Source organism: Ranitomeya variabilis, chromosome 1 (assembly GCF_051348905.1).
Source record: "Ranitomeya variabilis isolate aRanVar5 chromosome 1, aRanVar5.hap1, whole genome shotgun sequence".
NCBI lineage: Eukaryota > Metazoa > Chordata > Amphibia > Anura > Dendrobatidae > Ranitomeya > Ranitomeya variabilis.
In genome coordinates this window covers 854,009,909-854,029,687 of record NC_135232.1, presented here as the reverse complement: position 1 = coordinate 854,029,687, position 19,779 = coordinate 854,009,909, and the positions used below count along the sequence as shown (strand labels likewise).

Sequence of the window (19,779 nt, the reverse complement as noted above, 5' to 3'; positions counted from 1 at the left end):
CTCTGGGCCAGTATAGTTCTGATGCTCGTACACCCCCCTTGCTGAGGGCTCTTTCTCTGGGCCAGTATAGTTCTGATGCTCGTACACCCCCCTTGCTGAGGGCTCTTTCTATGGGCCAATATAGTTATTTGGGTGCAATATCATCTTTCCTCGGTTCTGTATATAGAAAGGGTGAGCTTCAGTACTGCACAATAATCCCAGTATTACAGTGTGCCAGTGTAATGATTCTTCTGATACGGCTGTCTGTACTGGTGAATATCCGCGCTAGAACTGAATCAAGAGTGTGATATCATTCGTTCAGAATTGTATATAAAGTACTGATTGTTTCCCACGTCTCTCTGAATACAAACAATACATTGACTCTCTGGGGGCGGGTGGAGTATTTCATCACTATGTAGTAGAAGTTTTAATATCTTTCTTTACACAGGTTCCCTTGCACAACAGTTATTTATTTATTTTTTAATGGGTCTTTATTCGTGATGAGCAAATATACTCGTTACTCGAGATTTCTCGAGCATGCTCAGGGGTCCTCCGAGTATTTTTTTTTTTTTAGTGCTCGGAGTTTGTTTTTCTTGCCGCAGCTGAATGATTTACATTTGATAGCCAGCATAAGTACATGTGGGGATTCCCTAGCAACCAGGCAACGCCCACATGTTCTTATGCTGGCTAACAGATGTAAATCATTCAGCTGTGGCAAGAAAAACTAAAACTCCGAGCACTAAAAAATACTCGGAGGACACCCGAGCGTGCTCGAGAAATCTCGAGTAGCGAGTATATTTGCTCATCGATAGTCTTTATTCTTAAACTAGATGGTGACCCATTTCTAACGCATCGAGTATTCTAGAATATGTATGTAGATTATTTATGAAGAATTCAGAATAATGCAATGAATACACAGGATTCGGCCGGCTGGGCGTGACTAATTAGCAAAGCGTGGTTCAAATCTCGCCCAATTCACGGCCGGACTGCATCTGTCGCTGGTCGCGCCCAGCCGGCCGTGAACAATCAGTGAAGCCAGGGCGAGCTCCAGGTCTTTGAAGGCCTCGCGCGAAAGAGTTGCACAGCCGACGCAGTATATTGCGCAGCCCACGCAGTATATTGCGCAGCCCACGCAGTATATTGCGCAGCCCACGCAGTATATTGCGCAGCCCACGCAGTATATTGCGCAGCCCACGCAGTACATTGCGCAGCCCACGCAGTATATTGCACAGCAGGCACCATATCCCTGTTTAAAAAAAAAAAAATTAAAAGAAAAAAGTTATATACTTACCTTCCGGCGGCCCCCGGATCCAGCCCAGGTCTTTAGCGGTGCTCCTCGTGACGCTCCGTTCCCAGTAATGCCTTGCGGCAACAACCCGTGATGAGGCAGCTGTCTCGCAAGATCGCTACGTCATCTCCGGTCATTGCCGCAATGCATTCTTGGGACCGGAGCATCGCGAGGAGCTGGAAAGGCGGACGCCGGAAGGTGAATATAATGATTTTTTTTTTTTTATTATTATTTTTAGCATATGTTTTTACTATTGATGCTGCATAGGCAGCATCAATAGTAAAAAGTTGGTCACACTTAGAGGGTTAATGCCAGCGTTAAAGAACTTACACAAAAACCAAACTAATGTTTGGTTTTATTGACATTTTCTGAAATGTGTAACTTTTTTTTTCTTAATTTTAATGTCGATAAACCTGAGGGTTTCTTTTTTAGCATGGTCAGCCAACCTTTTTAATTATGCCAATTTAGGGTCATGTTACATTTTATTGCATATGAGTGGTGAACCACAATTCTGGCTTTTTTTTTTTTTTTTTTTTGTTATTTTAAGGGTGTGTTCCCATGATCAGGAATCGGCAGCACTTTGGACGCAGCAGAAGTCCGCTCCGTCCAAATTACTGCCGGCTTTTGAATGCAGGTGATAACGCATGTGTTCATTGAACCGTGCGGAATCACCGCATCCTATACATTGTACAGGTGAGATTTATCTTGTGGAGACTGATGAGCGTCTCCGCAAGATAAATTGACATGCTGCAGTCTGGAAAGACGCACCGAATGTCCGTCTCCACAGGGAAGCTAGAGGCGTTCCAGCACGCATAGTGGAGATGGGATCTCTTGAAATCTCATCCACTATGCTGTAACATCTGGCCGCTGCAGGTTGAACGCTGTGGATGTACGCAGCGTCCAACCTGCAGCGCTTACTGACCATGGGAACATACCCTTAGGGTCTTTACCGTTGGATTCATTTTTATATTTTGAGCAGACTTGCAGATTCTGTGATACCAAATGTTTCATTATTTTTGCGTTTTGTAATGGATAAAATGAGAGGGGGTTGATCTTAATTTTTTTTTTTTCTTAATTTAAAAAAAAAATATATATATTTTTTTTCTATTCCCTCAGGGGATTTAAATTTATGATCTCTTTAAACTGCAATACGAAAGTGTTGCAGTATACTGGATAGGAAAAATCATGATCTCCTATGGATCAAAGTCTGTGGCAAAGATGGCTGGTTCCATTTTGAAAATGTAGAAAAATGCTGACTTTTGATTCATACACCGTTTTGTTACAAAGACTACCGTATATATGCTTATGTACTAGAGACAGATTTAGAACATGACATGGCTTTGTAGAATTAAAGGGGACCATAAACAGCAGATTGATAGAGAAAAGGTGTATTTGGCCATTGTAATTTGTTCAGTGGGAAACTACTTCACTGGGATTGTGAAGCAAACATGCTTTGTTTCTAGATTGTGGTGGGCCGATACCAGATGATTATACTTATAGTAGATGTCAGACTGGGTGCATGTTAAGCCATTAGGCCGGAGACACACTGCTGCGAGATACGGCCGAGTCTCGTTGGTTAAAAGCAAGCTGTGGCACCTGCACTCCGGAGCGGAGCGTGCAGCTGCATAGCAATACATGGAGCTGCACGCTCCGCTCCGGAGTGCAGGTGCCACAGCTTGCTTTTAACCAGCGAGACCAGGTCGTATCTCTAGTGTGTCTCCGGCCTTATAAAGGGTGTAAGGCTACTTTCACACTAACGTTTTCAGCTAACCGTCACAAAAAAGAACAAAACTCATCCTGCAAAGTTGCTCGCAGGATGCTTCTTTTTTTTTCCACATAGACTTGTATTACCGACGCATCGCAACGTATGGACACACGTTCCATACGTCGTGCACTGGATGCGTCGGTATTTGGCGGGCCGTCGTATCGAAAAAACGTTCAAGGGAATGTTTTTTGTTTTTTTTTGTACGTCCTATCCTGCATTTTTTAATGCGCATGCCCGGTCGGAAACCCTCTCCCCCCTCCTCCCTGGGACTTTACATTGGACAGCGGACGCTTTGAAACACTGCATCCGCTGCTCACATCACTCAAAATTTCACACACTTCCGTCGGTACGTCGCGCCTACCCTTCGTGACGGCCCCGTACCGAGGGAAGTGTGAAAGAAGCCATAGGTGTACAAGTCCCAAGCTTGCACGCGCTGGCCACAAGTAGAAATGGAGCCTTGGATACTGCAGCAGAGCTCCGGGGGAGCGGTACAGTTAAAAAGTTGGATCCAAAATGGCCACCATGGTCACTACCATCTTGAAAAGTTTCCCCCTCCCATATACTAATGTGCCACAAACAGGAAGTTGATATCACCAACCGTTTCTATTTTATTTAGGTGTATCCATATACATGGCCCTCTCTGTGTATGTATATATGTGTGTATGTATATGTGTGTGTGTGTATATATGTATAATTTTTTTTTGTACCGTATATAGGAGTTGAGAACTCGCACTGTTTCTAGGGGGCTGCATGCGGGCTTTGTTCAGACTGGCACTGCATCTAAGGGACTAGCTGCCCACACAGAGCCCCCATCTTTCATTTCTGCAATATTTTTTCTTAATTTCTGCTTTTCTGTGCAAATGTGTGTGCATTTTTGTCTTGATTATATTGGATTTTTAAACTAAGGCCCAGGGTCACACTTGCGAGTAAAATGCGAGAAACTCGCACGAGTCTCGCATCAACTCCTGGCAGTCGGAGCCGAGCGTGTGGCACTCATGTATTTCTATGCAGCTGCACACTCCGTTCCCGAGTGCCGGTGGCAGTGCCAGGACTTGATGCCAGAGACTCTAGCGAGTTTCCCGCATTGAACTCGCAAGTGTGACCCCGGCCTGAAACAGATAATGTGAGTGTTTTTTGTTATGGCTTACATGTATAAGGCTGGGTTCACGTTTGCATTCAGGACGGCTGCGTACTACATCCCTTCCTCTCTGAAGCTCCGCCCACTGCCGCCTACGACCAGCATTTCCCTGCGTACCTATCTTTAACATGGGGTACGCAGGGATATGCGTTGTATGCGGATGCGTCCGCATGCCGAGATTTGACGTGTGTGGCGACCGCACGAAAACACAAAATTGTATAAAAATAATTAAACCGATCGTTAGACGGCGTAACGAGAAAAATCAAAACTTCAGAAATACGTTTTTTTGGTTGCTGCAACATTGCAATAAAATGCAATAACGGGCATCAAAAGTTCGTATCTGTCCCAAAATGGCATCATTAAAAACTTCAGCTCGTCAAGAAAAAAATAAGCTTTCACCCCGCTCCCAGAAAATGGATACAACCGGTCTGAAATGGCAATTTTTTTTTTTTTTTTTTTTTTTTAAACATACTTTTGATTTTTGTGTTTTTTCACCACTTACGGTAAATAAAAAGACCCTACACCTCTTTGGGATGTGCAAACTCGAAGTGACCTGGAGAATCCTTATGGCAGGTCAGGTTTAGCATTTAGTGAATATGGTAAAAAAAAAAAAATTGTGGAAATCAACTTTTTTGGGTAATTTCACTGCAATTAGAATGTTCTCCTGTTTTCCAGTACATGGTGAAATCAATGGTGGTGTTCAAAAGTACAACTTGTCCCACATAAAACGAGCCCTTATACGGCTAAAGGTGAACGAAAACCCACAAAAACTGAAACACCCCTGGCCCTTGAAATCCGCCCAGTGTACAACCTGTCCCTCCCTGTAATCTATGCTGGATATGATGTCCAAGTCCAGGATGTTGCCGTACTTGAGATGAAGCTTCACCCCTGGACTACCCTGTGCAGGCACAGGGCCATGAGGCTGAGCAGTGTTGGATCTCACCTGCCTGCTTTCCCCTTTTCCTGCAGATTCCATCATGGGTTTTTCCCTATAACATTGCATTTTATACTCCAATAGCAGCGTCTTATCTCAAGGGAGAGCAAAAAAAAATCCAGGTCCTGAAATTCAGCAGGCTGAGGTCTTCTCCTCACCCCCTTACATTGGTCTGGGGAGGAGGCTCTCATACTGATATCAGTGGGTCCGTCTACGTTGTGACAGATGTTTGGGGTCTTTATTCTTGGATCCCACTGTCCAGGTGCCACATATGGCTGATATTCGTAGCCATAGGTGAGCGTGGCTTGAATGCCAAGTTTGTGGGAGCATTGAGGTGTTAAGGCCTATACGCACTGGATTAAAGTTAATGAAAAATGATTCAACTAAACACATTGTTCTTTAGGAGAAAATGTAAGAACGAATGTTCATTGACCAATCAGACTTTCATTGTTTGAAATCACGTCGGCCGTGTGGGTTTTATTTATTTTTTTGGCTTGTTTTCAGCAGCATTGTGGATGAACAATATGTATGAGAACATTATTAATGAATGATCGTCTATGAACCATCCTTCGTCAGAAGAATATTCCCAAAATGCTTGCTCATTCTTTGCCCCACTTGAATATCTGTGGCAGGTTGAGCAAGTGTTACAGGCACTATGGAAGATTGTGTGTGTGTGTGTGTGTGTGTGTGTGTGTGTGTGTGTGTGTGTGTGTGTGTGTGTGTGTGTCTGTCATCCTGATTGTTCTCCCAGCCACACACTGTATGGGGGGCCGTCAGCTGCAATCCCATGCTCTGTGCCCCTTCTGGTGGGCATGGCTGAACTGCAGTAGTCATGTGGCTTTTAGCCCTGTGTCACTATGGTCTTTACTTTAGCTGCAGATGTTTTGTTAATAGAATTACAATCCTGCCCTGCGCTGGCACTTGCCTGAAAGCTGTAGAGAGAAAATGAACGTTATTCCCCCCCAGGAGCGTTCTGATTACAGCCGCCGCTTTGTATGCTCAGATCATTGACTGAACCGCTGCCTCCTCCGTGACTGGAAGCCAAGCGCTGCCGGGGTGAATAAAGTTCATTTTCTCCCCACAGCGCTTGGCTAAGTGCGGGTGCAGGTTACTAACAATATTAACCTGCAGATTAACCCCATGTCTGCAGGTTGATGGCAGTTTTTGTGGTGACAGGTTCCCTTTAATCTTGCCGGGACATGACTGTTTCACCTGCAAAACCGTGAGACTGTTCTGATCGGCTGCACAGTCTCCAGGTGAAATTGCTGTATTCCGACAAGGCTATTTTGCCCCCTTCCTTACTGGGGGGACATTTTGGGATTCTATCATACAGGCACTTTTTTTTTAACAGCAAATGTTTCTGATTTGGATTGGATATTCAAATGTTTGCCTTCCCCTTTCTGTAGAAATATTTTATATATTGGAGATTTTCAATGAAGATGGGACTAGAAGCAGTGATTTAGATTGTGTAGGTTTTGTTTTTTCCCCATTTTTTAGTTTGGCTATTTTAAACACTGACAGTTTGGGGGCATGTTTATATCTGAATACATTCTTTTAACTGCTTATTTTCTCTGTACCCGGAGCTAGTATATTGCCAAGAGTCCCTGTTCTCTCCCTACACCTAGCGATCACATGATCATAGGAGGAGGCACTGACTGCTTGCTAATCTGTATACACAAGCTGTGTATACAGGGAGGATGAAACCTAGTGCTCTTCTATCTGGGAAGTCTTCCTGTGCCACCATTGAGGAGACCGTTGTCAATGTTGTGCAAGCTGATTACTTTGCACTGATGTTCTAAAAACGTCAGTCTGGTGTAAAGTGTGGACTGCTCAGACATGAAGTCTCTGGGCATTTCAGAAGTAGTAATTGCTCCAGTTAAAAAGCTGCAGCATAGCAGATAGATGGAGGGTAAAGCGGGGAGAGATGATGCATGCCATGAACCAAAGGCAATCCGCTCTGTGCCAAGCAGCAGTACAGCCAGCTATGTGATGGAGTTGCACTGACCATACAAACACACAATGGTAGGAAATATTTGGCGTCTGATTAATATAGTTGTTTAATTTTGCAATTAGGAATCAATTTAACAGATGTTGATGCAAAATTGTTCATATAATTGAGGAGAAGAAAAGCCTAGCATGAGGATTGCTCTGCTCCCTTATTGGCACACACTGGCTGAAAATAAGTATTGTGCAGTTTGGCTGATGGGAGATATCAAGGAATCCACTGGATTCATGGTAGTTTCAGATTGTGTTTTGCAGTGCACCTTAAAGGAATACATTGGGAAGATCTCCCCAATATATAATTTTTATTTATATAGCCCCAACATATTCTGCAGCACTTTACAATTGCGGGGGACATGTACAGACAATAAAGACATTACCAAGTAACACACAATTGAACAGGAGCAGTGAGGGCCCAGCTCGCCAGCTAACAATCTATAAGGAAATAATGGGTAGAAAGTGCTTATGTACGGTCCTGCCATCATTAGGATAAGGGTTTTCATATAAAGCTGTATGATCCGGGCATAAGCCATTATTAAGCACAGTTACCAAGTGCTATAGGGTGCATGGAGGATGTGGAGACAGATGAAAAGGAGGGAGCACGGAAGAGTGAAGCGATAAGCCTGTCTAAAGAGGTGTTTTTAATATATAATCGGATCGTCCGGGGTAGTGTATTCCAGAAAAGTGGTGGATGTGGGAGGTTCAGATTGTGGAGGCTGTTTTAGATCTTAGATCACGCGCAGAATGGAGAGCATGGGTAATGGAGAGTATGGGTAGAGTGATAGACCGAGATGAGGGAGAAAATGCAGGGTGATGCAGAACTGTGGAGAGCTTTGTTGGTGAGAGAGAGAAGTTTATACTGGACTCTATAGTGGAGGGGTAACCAGTGTAATGACTGGCACAGGGTGGAGGCATCAGTGAAGCAGCTGGACAGAAATAAAACCCTGGCTGCTGCATTCAGGATAGATTGGAAAGGAGAATATTTGGTAAGAGGAAGACAGATCGGTAGAGTTGCAGTAGTTCAGGTACAAATGAATAAGAGTTCCAGGAAGAGTTTTTTTCAGTTTCAAAGGTGAGAAATGGTTAGATTCTGGAGATGCAGATAACATGAGTGAATATAGGGAATAAAATAAAGTTGTGTCAAATCTGTCCTCAAGACAGCGAGCGTGCTGCTTGGGCTTTATGGTTGAACCACCCCACGGTAATTCCAACACCGGGTGTAGGTAGGTTAGAGGGAGGGAATGCGATCAGTTCAGTTTTGGAGAGATTCTGTTTCTAGCACTTGTTCTATCATATAGACATACAATGGCATCCGTCACTGAAGGCTTCTATACTGACTGTCCGGTATAGGGGTCTCTCACTGGAGGTCTCTTTTGAATGGTCTCCTACACTATTACATACAGCTTCTTTCCAGAGGACAAATGGCGTGTGTCAGGCGAGCAGCGAGGCAGGGTTGTATACAAGTGACAGGTGTGTATTATACTCCAATGGATGGAGCCGCCGCTGGCCCGGAGCACTGCCCCTCGGGGGACGTGGAGTTTATCCCAAGGGTCAATCATCCGTGTAATAGTAGTGGATCAACCCTTTAAGCGCCTTTTCCAAGGAGCGCTCTTGATTTGGCTACCTGCCAAGAGGGTGGAGCTCCGCGGGATAGGAGCCCCTTTGGATATCTAGAAGACCCCCATATATGATGGGTAAGTCGGCCATCTCTCCGGGGGGCTGCGGTATTCCCACATATCCTGTTGGCAGTCAGACGTGCTGATCGGTCTCCCCCTAACAGTCTGGGTGGACCCTGTACACATTACCGCCAGCGGTAGCCTGGGAATGGGTGATTAGATTTCTTGTTTAGATTTATCATTTAGTTTTAGGATTTTTAACTTGTGCAAAAGGTGCCATCGCCCAGAAAACGGGCGCTGTCCAAGTTAGGTTGCTATGGGCAACGGCATCAGGGCTCCTCCCATTTGTGCTGGAGCCGCCCTGACATCTGGGGTCCAGCACAATGGCGGGGTCCTGGCAGGGCTGCCCCGTGTGTGGGTGCCAGGAGCTCTCCACCATGGCTGGCCCATTCCTGCTTCTAGCTCTGTAGCGCAGCCTGCGCCCCCCGGCGGCCATGGTGAGAGTGCCCGTAGCACGGACGGGGTGAGCGGCGTGCAGTCACTGCCGGCTGGAAAAACAAGCGTGTGACTTTAAGATCAGAGTGCGTGAGTCACCCCTGTGTGTGTGTTGGTAGAGGCCTGCGCGATGACTGCAGAGCTGCTCGGGGCCAGAATAGAACGTTCCATTTCCTGTTCCCTGGCTGACAGAGGAGGGTTCCTGCTGGCACCGATCTCAGCATAGTGCAGCAAGCGCTATGGCTGTGTGAGGAGGAAACATGGTGGAGGCGGCCGCCGACATGGAAGCATATGTTCTGGAAGACATCCTGGAGGTACGGCGGGGGGCGGCCTGCTCCTGCACCGCTGCCGTCTGTCCCGGGCTGGCCGGGGCCGCCATTACATAAATGCCTGTGACCTTTAGATTAACTCATTAGAAGGTGGGGTCTGCCGAGCCGCTGGCCTGCCTCATGTGTCCGGGCCTGGAGCCGGAGCGCCCCGGCTCACATGACTCTCATCCTGCGCTGCTGCATGGGAGGCCGGGATGTGCCAGCCACCTGAGGGCACGGCGCCACTGGTCTGTGGGCCTAATGAGTCACCCAGCTCTCCCAGCCACCTGAGGGGCACGGCGTCACTGGTCTGTGGGCCTAAGAGTCACCCAGCTCTCCCAGCCACCTGAGGGGCACGGCGCCACTGGTCTGTGGGCCTAATGAGTCACCCAGCTCTCCCAGCCACCTGAGGGGCACGGCGCCACTGGTCTGTGGGCCTAATGAGTCACCCAGCTCTCCCAGCCACCTGAGGGGCACGGCGCCACTGGTCTGTGGGCCTAATGAGTCACCCAGCTCTCCCAGCCACCTGAGGGGCACGGCGCCACTGGTCTGTGGGCCTAATGAGTCACCCAGCTCTCCCAGCCACCTGAGGGGCACGGCGCCACTGGTCTGTGGCCCTAATGAGTCACCCAGCCTCCTGAGGGGCACGGCGCCACTGGTCTGTGGGCCTAATGAGTCACCCAGCTCTCCCAGCCACCTGAGGGGCACGGCGCCACTGGTCTGTGGGCCTAATGAGTCACCCAGCTCTCCCAGCCACCTGAGGGGCACGGCGCCACTGGTCTGTGGGCCTAATAGGAGTTACCCAGCTCTCCCAGCCACCTGAGGGGCACGGCGCCACTGGTCTGTGGTCCTAATAGGAGTTACCCAGCTCTCCCAGCCACCTGAGGGGCACGGCGCCACTGGTCTGTGGGCCTAATGAGTCACCCAGCTCTCCCAGCCTCCTGAGGGGCACGGCGCCACTGGTCTGTGGGCCTAATGAGTCACCCAGCTCTCCCAGCCACCTGAGGGGCACAGCGTCACTGGTCTGTGGGCCTAATGAGTCACCCAGCTCTCCCAGCCACCTGAGGGGCACGGCGTCACTGGTCTTTGGGCCTAATGAGTCACCCAGCTCTCCCAGCCACCTGAGGGGCACGGCGCCACTAGTCTGTGGGCCTAATGAGTCACCCAGCTCTCCCAGCCACCTGAGGGGCACGGCACCACTGGTCTTTGGGCCTAATAGGAGTCACCCAGCTCTCCCAGCCACCTGAGGGGCACGGCACCACTGGTCTGTGGGCCTAATAGGAGTTACCCAGCTCTCCCAGCCACCTGAGGGGCACGGGACCACTGGTCTGTGGGCCTAATAGGAGTCACCCAGCTCTCCCAGCCACCTGAGGGGCACGGCGCCACTGGTCTTTGGGCCTAATGAGTCACCCAGCTCTCCCAGCCACCTGAGGGGCACGGCGCCACTGGTCTGTGGGCCTAATGAGTCACCCAGCTCTCCCAGCCACCTGAGGGGCACGGCGCCACTGGTCTGTGGGCCTAATGAGTCACCCAGCTCTCCCAGCCACCTGAGGGGCACGGCGCCACTAGTCTGTGGGCCTAATGAGTCACCCAGCTCTCCCAGCCACCTGAGGGGCACGGCGCCACTGGTCTTTGGGCCTAATGAGTCACCCAGCTCTCCCAGCCACCTGAGGGGCACGGCGCCACTGGTCTTTGGGCCTAATGAGTCACCCAGCTCTCCCAGCCACCTGAGGGGCACGGCGCCACTGGTCTGTGGGCCTAATAGGAGTTACCCAGCTCTCCCAGCCACCTGAGGGGCACCTCACCACTAGTCTGTGGGCCTAATGGGAGTCACCCAGCTCTCCCAGACTCCTGAATGTCCTGCTATCCACCTTATTATATATCCTGTTTATGGATGGTCTGTTCGGTGTTATCCAGCTTTTCTAGACTTAATAGGCCCACAGACTAGAGGACAACATGACTAAGAAGTGCCACCCAGCTTTCCCAGACTCCTGAATGTTATGTTGCCCAACTTGTCACATCTCATCTAGCCTGCGGACCTATTGGGTGTCTCCCAACTTTCTCAGAGATCTGAGTGTCTTGTTATCCTCTAGTCTATGGGCCTAATAGGTGTCACCCAGCCTTTCTAGCCTCCTGAATGTCACACCATCTTCCGCCTTTTATAGCCTCCAGCCAGTGGTGCGTCTATTCGATGTCAACCAGCTTTCCCAGATTGCTTTAGTGTCATGTTGTCCTCTAGTCTTTGGGCCTTTTAGGTGTCACCCAGCTTTTCCATACTCCTGAGTGCTATCTATTACATATCTATCTCCTCCAGTCTGTGGGCATATTGGATGACTCCCAGCTTTCCCAGAGTCCTGACTGTCATGTTGTCCACCTTGCTATAGATCCTCCAAAATGAAGCGGCCATTGGTTCCTCATGTGGGTGACCAGTGAGAACAGATGCTGCTGATCCCATCTTCCGTGTCAGGGCAGCCCAGGCCTCTGATGTTCGGGGCAGCAGTCCTTCCTGCGCTCTGCCTGGAGCTGACTTGGCAGGAACAGAGATGCTGTAGCTTTTAGCTGTACTACATAAGCCAATGAGTCACCTGATGTTCGGGTGGACCTCTTCCAGGGTCATCAGCGGAGCTAATGGAGAATAATCTGTCGACAGTCTGTGGCTTTTACTGTAGGTTTGATGTCCCAACTAAAGCATAGATTCTCTGTTGAGGACGATTTATTGGTCTTCCTGCCTATTCCATTATCATAAGGCTGTTCATACATTTTATTTTATTTTTTGCCAGCAATCATAAGGAATATTGTATTTAAAAGACAGTTATGTGACTAAAATTGGTTAAAAATACTGCTGCTGTGCTGCTTACATCTGCCCGGTCAGTGGGGCTGCTGGATATTGAACCCCCCCCCACCAATCTGATATTGAGCGCCTGTCCTAAGGCTCTTGATCTGTACTGGACAGCCTCTTCCAAAGCCCGATGGGGCCGCACTGTCAGGGCCAAACACTGCAGCCTCTGTGGATTTTAAGTTGTCTGGTAAATGGATGCATGATTTTGATAGAAAAGCAGTTTTTCATGTGGAACCACACAGCGACTCTAATGAATTCAATCTTTCCACCGTCTGCTTATTTGACAGGATATGCAAAAAGTTTGACTCATTAAGGAAAAAAAACCCAAAGTGACTTGTCTGAACAGTGGGCAAAAGCATCAAGTTATAGTCCTTTTTCCCATCCAGTCTTCCACACTGGTGCATGTGGCTAAAATGACCGGCGCAAATACATTGCCAGACGTGTGCTATGGTGTTACTGGGTTCTGCGATGCAGATCTGGTCCTGTGGGGGTTGTATATGGTTTTTGTAACGTTTCATCTCATGGCAATGGTGGCTGACAAGTCAGTGTGGACCATCAGTCGTGTCTGATTGTACTGTGTGACTTCGGTCTCTGGTCACACCTGCAGAGGGGGCGCCACTTACCAGGCCTCTAGGTACCTGCTGAGGAGGCGCCACTTACCAGGCCTCTAGGTACCTGCTGAGGAGGTGCTGCTTACCAAGCCTCTCGGTACCTGCTGAGGAGGTGCTGCTTACCAAGCCTCTCGGTACCTGCTGAGGAGGTGCTGCTTACCAAGCTTCTCGGTACCTGCACGAGGTGCTGCTTACCAAGCCTCTCGGTACCTGCTGAGGAGGTGCTGCTTACTAAGCCTCTAGGTACCTGCTGAGGAGGTGCTGCTTACCAAGCCTCTCGGTACCTGCAGGAGGCGCCGCTTACCAGGCCTCTAGGTACCTGCTGAGGAGGTGCTGCTTACCAAGCCTCTCGGTACCTGCTGAGGAGGCGCCGCTTGCCAGGCCCTCTAGGTACCTGCAGAAGAGGAGGCACCGCTTACCAGGCGTCTAGGTACCTGCAGAAGAGGAGGCGCCGCTTACCAGGCCTCTCAGGACATAGAGAAATCCCTCTCCACTGTAACATTTTGCTGTCTTTCTTGCATACAAAGCCCTGAACTTTATACTCCGTTACGCATTAGAAGGAAATGTGAGCAGTCAGGGCATTGTTGCAACATATATGACTGCCTCGTGGTTGTATAACGTGACGTACGGTCAGTCCCTGACTATACATTAGGGCATCGGCTGTGATATAAGAAGTGTGGACCCTGGCTGGCACAGTATAGGATTGGGATAGACAAATGGCTGGAAGTTTGTTGGCTCCTCACTTTTCTACTTCCAGGTGGTGTATTTTACCTGTAGTGTCAAATCCCTGAATGACTTTGGGGATAAATGAATGCTGCTTTGTATACTGAACCTACTCCTGGCTTTGGCTTATAAATACTGACATGAAAATGACCTATTATGTATGTTTATAATGTGTCAGCGGGGGTCCCGAGGGCAAATGCCAAACACCACCCGAGTGGGCAGGGGTGACTGATGAATCAAGGTAGCTTGTAACCTTTCAGTGTTAGAGTGGTTTGTGGCCTCTTGCAGATGATGCACCATGGGACCGAAACCTTAAAGCGGCTCTGCCAGGTTTCTGCCACCTAACTTTAAGAGCCTTATGATGTAGGGGCAAAGACCCTTATTCCAGCCATGTATCACTTACTGAGCTGCTTGCTGCCATTTTTTTTTTTATAACATCACTGTTTTCTTTGCTGCAGGTCTAGCAGTTATCAGAATGCTGAACTCTGTATAATCTCGCCCACGCCACTGATTGGCTGTTTTCTGCGTATGCATAGTGTATACTGAAGGATTCCAATCAGTGGTGTAGGTGGGGATATACAGAGCTCATGACCGAGGACTACCTGGCTGCAGGTTTACTAGTCCCTTGTGATCGTCTGCTGATGAAAACTGTGAGGATCATAGTTACAGCAAGCAGCACAGTTATGACCTATTGCTGAAATCAGGATCTCTGTCTCTGCATCATGCTGCTTAAGTCAGTTCAAATCCTGGAGACTTTAATAGAGTAATGCATTACTGGAAACTGTCCTTGGTTTGGGTCTTGGGTTGGATTTCCAGTACTCATTGCTCTTAGGGCCTTGTTTCTGGGCCCTGACTAACAGCACTCCGGCAGGGTCTTGTTGATGCCAATCTTGAGGTGGGAAATGCTGGAGCCAGATTAATGAAGGGGTGCATCTAAATGAATCTGGAGTGTCTGATAAGTGGCGTATGCCAGATATCTGACTTCAGTCAGGGACATGTGTGGGATTTCTGGCGTAGGAATGCCACCGCTTCTCAGGAATCAGACGAGTTTTGGCGTCCCAACATTGCCCCCCCCCCCCCTTGCCCATTTCAGTGTAGAAACTGGCAAAATTTGGTGTTGTCTAAATTTTGCAACTTTTCAAAGCTTTTACTCCAGAATTTTGTCATGCAAACTTTGTATTGGAGCCTATACGCACTGAAATCAATATGCTCGATTCAAAGTAGACTGCTGGCCAATATCATTAGAGTTGGGCATTTTTGTCTAGGGCTATGTGCACACGTTGCAGAATTTTCTGCACAAAATCTGCATCTCCTAGCAGAAAATGCAGGTGCATATTTTGTGCGTTTTTCTTGTGGATTTTGTGAGTTTTTGCTGCGGATTTCATGCTTTTTTACCCCTGCAGATTTCGATAATGGAATGGGTGCAGAAGCGCTGCAGACCTGCACAAAAGAAGTGACATGCTCTTTCTTCCAATCCGCTGCATTTTCCGTGCGGAATTTTCTGCACCATTAGCACAGCATTTTTTTTTTTCATATTGACTTACATTGTACTGGAAATCACTTTGCGGATCTGCAGCGTTTCTGTGCGGAGAAAAATGCTGCGGATCCGCAGGAAATCTGCAACGTGTGCACATACTACCTAATGTGCATGGAAGTGAACCAACTCTTCCCTAACAGATGTCGGGGAGAGTAGGATCTTGCCCGTTGAATGTCTGACAGCTGCTCTCCCATAGAGAACATAGGAACACTTGGCCAAGCATTCTTGTGCATGGTGTAGTCCAGACAGATGGTTGTTGGCCTAACGATCTTTTGCCCGACCACTATCTAATATGTATGGTGGCCCTTAGTTTAAAGTTTCTTTGGCTTCCTTTCCAGTAGTGTCCGTCACTAGACACAACAGTGTAGTAGACTTTGTTGTTGTGTCTAGCTGAAAATTCTTCCGGAATGAAGATCATAGACCAGAACCTATAGTCTCTACCTCATTGATATTGATGGTACCAGCAGGACGACTGAATCTGACCAGGGCTCTCCTGAGCCTATGTATCATTTACCAGAACACATACTCGGGACCATTTTGGATTTCTAAAGCATACCAAATCTTAAATCGCCAAGACAAGCCTGTCTTTCACATTGGACTTCTTACCAGATGCCTTGAGAAAAGCTTTGTCACCCAAAATGGCTGCAACCAGAATTGGGGAGGATCGATTTGTGGGACTCTGGTGCATTGACCAGATCAGTAATCTGTGACCTCTGCTCGGAAGATCTGCCAGTCACTTACCTCTTGGCATCCCCGGCTCTTTTGATTAGCTGGGCTGGTGTCATCACCCTTGCGGTATGACGCGCACGCAATGTCACGCCATTCTGGCTAATCAAAAGAAGAGCCAGGTATGCTGAGAGGTAAAAGATATATGCTTCCATCCAGCAGTCCTAGATTAGTGACCTGGCTGATGGGCCAGACTCTTGTGGTTCCAGCAGTCGGAGTGTTTCCTGTAATGGAGCACTTACACGCATAGATGATCGGTGACCGTTCTGAGCAACGCTTGCTGACTGTTATCCGCTGGCAGAACAATGCTGCGATCACTTGTTGAACGATCAAAGTGCTTGTTCGTCAGGTGTGTGGATAATTGGTGAACTGGGGGTGTGCTGCCAGTGGCATGATACAGCATGAGGAACAATCGTTCTGTGCCTGGTGTTTGTTCACCCGGGCAATGAACAAAAGGCCAAATGACTTGTGTGTTGTATTCAGCATGCAGATTTCGGCCTGTTGGTGCACCGTTAGCTTGACCTGCGTTCTTCTTTTATTTTATCTATCAGTGTGACAGAAACGTGGCCATTATCGGTGAAGAAAAGTCTATTGATTTCTCGCATACTCTTAGAGGGGTTCTCTGGGTTAGGTGCATGCTCTCACTTCAGTATATCTTCTGTAGTAATCTGATCAGAGGGCTGATGTGGAGCTTTGTTTGGGATCTGCAAATCCATAGGCATGTAAGAGCCTTCATCAGCGATGTATCTGAGCTGTGTACATAATACATGATGAATGTACACAGAAGATCTAAATCATCATTGAAACACCGCAACTGCAGTTTTCTAAAATTGCTGCAAAATAACGTTGCTATTAAAGGGAACCGGTCACCAGGTTTGGCCGATATAAGATACGGCACCACCTATCTACAGCATTCTATAATGCTGTAGATAAGCCCCCCCCCCCCCAGACCGACCTGAAAGATAAGAAAAATACGTTTTATTATACTCACCTGCAGGGTGTTGCGGGTCTGGGTCCAGTGCCTCCCATCTTCTGATGATCACCGCCCTCCTGCTTCTTCATCACTCTCCAGCATTGTGTTCCTGCGCAGGCATGCATATCTGCCCTGTTGAGAGCAAAGTACTGCAGTGGGCTGGGAAAGGTCAGAGAGGCCCGGCGCTTGTGCACTGCAGTACTTTACTCTGCCCTCAACAGGGCCGATAAGTATGCCTGCTCAGGAGCACTGTTAGGGCGGCGATCATAAGATTTGAGGGGGCCTCCCATCTTCTTATGATAGCCGCCCTCCTGCTTGCTTCATGGCTGCGACACCCATCGGACCGGACCGCCCCCCAGGTGAGTATAATAAAACTTATTTTTCTTATCTTTCCGGGTGGATCGGGGGCTTATAGCATTATAGAATGCTGTATATCAGCCCTGAAAGGCGGTGGCCGCATCTAATATCTGCCAAACCTGGCGACAGGTACCCTTTAAAGAACCGCACCTCCTACACTGCCGCTGTGTGCAGGTTGAGTGCAGCAATATGGATATTCCCCAGTAGTACTTTGCATCTGTCCTGACTTGGAGGCGTTACACTTGTCTGATGCGCTATGGCCGTCTCATTAATAGCTTGGGTGCTGATGTACATGATGGATGGAAGTCAGATTTTGGGCTGCTCGGCAGGCAGTTGCATCGCTGTCTGTCTGGCAAATGAAATAGCATTTTCCTGTCCTATGCACAATCACTGCCGTTTCTATAGAATGGCTTCTCGCTGCTATTCTTTACATTGAGCTGCATGGCAAGTGAGTAATGGCCATGTATTCTTATGAAGGTAACTGTTAAGTATATTTTACTGTTTGGCAATGCCACCCCAGTGGGTGGGATACAAAATAGTGGGTTCTGTTGTATCGTAGCGCTGTGATAAGATGGAAGTTATGAGCACTGACACATTGTATGGTAGTTGCCCTGAATACTTTCAGCTCTTAGCAGCATGCTGGAAAATTGTGCAAAGTCATCCATATGATTGCCGGCCATCCTAGTAGTCCTCATGGCTGCACTGAGGTGCAAGCCTCGTCTAGGTGAAGAGTTGTGTGCAACCAACCGGCCAAGTGTGAATGAAGCCTTGATGGCATTGGGCTATTCAGTAGCTCCATCTTGCATCTGAAAAATGGAATTTGGATGAATGTGCTGACAGGGCAACTGACTGTAGTGATGTAGACAAAGTCCCTGCTCTGTCGGACATTTTCTGCCGTATCCCTTAATTTGAGGCGGACCTCAAAATGGGGTCCCACATTTTGGTGCCCTCCTGAAATAAACAGATACAGCTGAAAGTGAGGTGAGAGTCCATTGGCCCTGATTCATCAAAGCTTATATCCGTAAAAAACTTTGGAAAGTAAAAAAAAAATAAAAAAATAACAAAATCTTAAAATATGAGGCTGCACTAGAAAAAGTTTGCGACTTTTGACGTTCTCATGCCGTTTTTTTGTGGCTCCAAACAAGTGGTCTGAGCTGGGGCCAAACTGGAGCATGGGCAGCTGCTAGGAAATCGGTCCCATTGTAAGTGATGTTTCCCCAATATCCGATCATTGGAAAGCTCCCCTTATGGGATGGAGAAATGAATTCCCACTTCACAAACCCTTTAGATCTCTCCTTGAGCTGTTTTTTAGTGGTAACACTTTTGTCTAATTCTGATTTCTTTTCACTCAGGTGGAGTCTTTCATTTTGGACCAAGATGATTTGGAGAACCCAATGCTGGAGACGGCATCCAAGCTCCTTCTGTCAGGCACAGCCGATGGAACAGATTTAAGAACCGTAGATCCGGAGACGCAGGCGAGATTGGAGGCGCTCCTAGAAGCTGCAGGTACGGACACACGTTTCTACATTTAGATACTGCTCAGTGCTTTTCAAATTCTTAAGATCGTGGCTCTTGTTGGTCAGTCTGTGTATAAGGCTTCATCTCACAGATGTGAAAACTTCAGTTAGAAGAACACTTCTGTCTTTTCTTTTTTGTCTTCTCTGATACCATCATTAATGGGCGCATTAACATACTTCCCAGTGCTGTCTTCTGCCATACCCAGCACTGCACTGGTTCTCTCCTACAACATGTGGCTGCAGCTGTGAGCAGACGCCAATCGCAGCCATTGCATGGACTGGAAGTCACGGTCTCATTGTAAGTCTGCGGCTCCGAACGAGGCTCTCGTAGACTGGCATTAAGGCGGTCACTACTTGGTCAGTATTTTACATCAGTACGTGTACGCCAAAACCAGGAGAGGAACAATCGGAGAGGAAAAGTATAATAGAAACATGTCACCACTTCTGCATGTATCACCAACTCCTGGTTTTGGCGTATACACACTTGGGTAAAACACTGACCGTGTGAATGTGGCCTTATCGAGGAACTAACAGCCCCTGATGTCAGCAGGCAAGAAAAATCGTGAGTGTCATGATGGAGGGGGATGGAAATGGCAGAAAACAGCAACCGTTAAGTATTTTACTGAATCCAATACATTGCTAATTGCTTACAAAGGACCACTCGTGTGTGTGTGTGTGTTTGTTTTTTATTTTTTTTTATTTTTTATATCATATCACATCATGATGTGTGAATGCAAACTTTAAGTTAGCACTAGTTGTTTTGTTTTTTTTTTTCTCACAATTTAAAGGGGTTGTCCCTGAAAGGAATATTAACGGGAATTTGTCAGGTTGGATAATGCTATAAACCTGTAGATATAGGGTTAATTTACAGGTTCGTAGCATTAGGAAGGTACTTGGCTGCCAGATTGACACCCAGGAAAAAGTAACTTTGATTCCTCTTCAGATATTATCTGACGTGACAAACTACTCTGT

General features: G+C 47.7%; 1 protein-coding gene across 9 annotated transcripts in view; it reads left to right on the top strand.

Moving 5' to 3' along the window:
• ANKRD17 (ankyrin repeat domain 17) overlaps positions 1-19,779 on the top strand; it is a 173,705-nt gene that overhangs the window by 46,829 nt on the left and 107,097 nt on the right. For 6 of the 9 annotated variants that reach the window (XM_077276900.1, XM_077276938.1, XM_077276930.1 and 3 more), the window contains one exon: positions 18,643-18,796. In XM_077276900.1, the coding sequence (XP_077133015.1) occupies positions 18,643-18,796 (154 nt within the window). Of the gene's footprint in view, positions 1-9,200; positions 9,219-9,370; positions 9,531-18,642; positions 18,797-19,779 lie in introns of those variants that run through there. The other 3 variants (XM_077276918.1, XM_077276908.1, XM_077276923.1) reach the window with 2 other exon arrangements.